Raw genomic sequence first — 1,032 nt, 5'->3', positions numbered from 1 at the left:
AGCTCATCTCTCTTGCCGCGGAGTTCATGCGGCACAAGAAGGCTGTCGTCCGTGGCATTGCACACCCGCTGCTGTTCCCAAAGAAGACGAAGACGTGGTCGGAGGGACACGACTTCTTCGACTTCCTCAACCTGTGGGGCGGCGTGCCCATGACCTACAAGTACATATACGAGTTGCTGGCAGCTGGGGAGTTGGTGCTCCTCTACCCAGGTGGTTACAGGGAGGCAATCCACTGCAAGGTACACAATACAATTTGATTTGGATTTTATACTTTGAATTCTGTCAAGTAAATGCTACTATTATAAACTTATTATATTTAAACTTGTGGATTGTAGGGTGAAGAGCACAGGATTTTCTGGCCAGACCAGACTGAATTTGTTAGGATGGCAGCTCAGTTGAATGCCACAATCGTGCCGTTTGGAGTCGTCGGAGAGGATGACCTCTTGAACGTAGGCCATCACCTGTTATTTCCGGATTAAGTTCTGCCTTGCTTAATTTGCGAGTAAACACATTCTGCGGTCTTTTTAGGGGCTATTTCACACTAGAATCGAATAGATGAAACATCCATACTTCCATAGCCAAGATTTAACAGCCCTCAAACTGCCAGAGATCCAAAATTGTAAACACATGCATTGCATAGCAACTAATCAGCATTTCCCTTAGTTCATAGACTCGTACTCACATATATACATTCAAAAATCCGCAGCTTCAGTCTCCCACTTGCACTAGAGTCAATAATCTAGTTCACATCGCTATGTGATTTAACACCAATAGTTTATATCATCATGTGATTAACACCCATAGTTCACATCGCCATGTGACCAACACCCAAAGGGTTTACTAGATTCAGTGATCTAGTTCACATCGCTGTGTGATTAACACCCAAGGAGTACTAAGGTGTGATCATGTTTTTTTTTGTGAGAGAATCTTAGTCAACGGGTCTGCCACATTCAGATCCGCATGTATTTTGCAAATTTCTATGTCAACAATGCTCTGCATGGAGATACTCTAGGTAATTGCTCCCACTTTCAA

The 1,032-nt window shown here is 43.6% G+C and overlaps 1 protein-coding gene across 1 annotated transcript; it reads left to right on the top strand.

Moving 5' to 3' along the window:
* The first annotated feature begins 6 nt into the window (after positions 1 to 6).
* On the top strand, positions 7 to 801 carry LOC123176245 (acyltransferase-like protein At3g26840, chloroplastic). Its single transcript, XM_044590546.1, has 2 exons — positions 7 to 239; positions 336 to 801. Exons 1-2 carry the CDS (start codon positions 27 to 29, stop codon positions 477 to 479), a joined length of 357 nt encoding a protein of 118 aa, XP_044446481.1. The 5' UTR covers positions 7 to 26; the 3' UTR covers positions 480 to 801.
* Positions 802 to 1,032: the final 231 nt, after the last annotated feature.

This window comes from Triticum aestivum, unplaced genomic scaffold, assembly GCF_018294505.1.
Source record: "Triticum aestivum cultivar Chinese Spring unplaced genomic scaffold, IWGSC CS RefSeq v2.1 scaffold6106, whole genome shotgun sequence".
NCBI classification, from domain to species: Eukaryota; Viridiplantae; Streptophyta; class Magnoliopsida; order Poales; family Poaceae; genus Triticum; species Triticum aestivum.
Note: the sequence above shows the minus strand (reverse complement) of the source record. Positions and strands in the feature narration are given on the sequence as shown.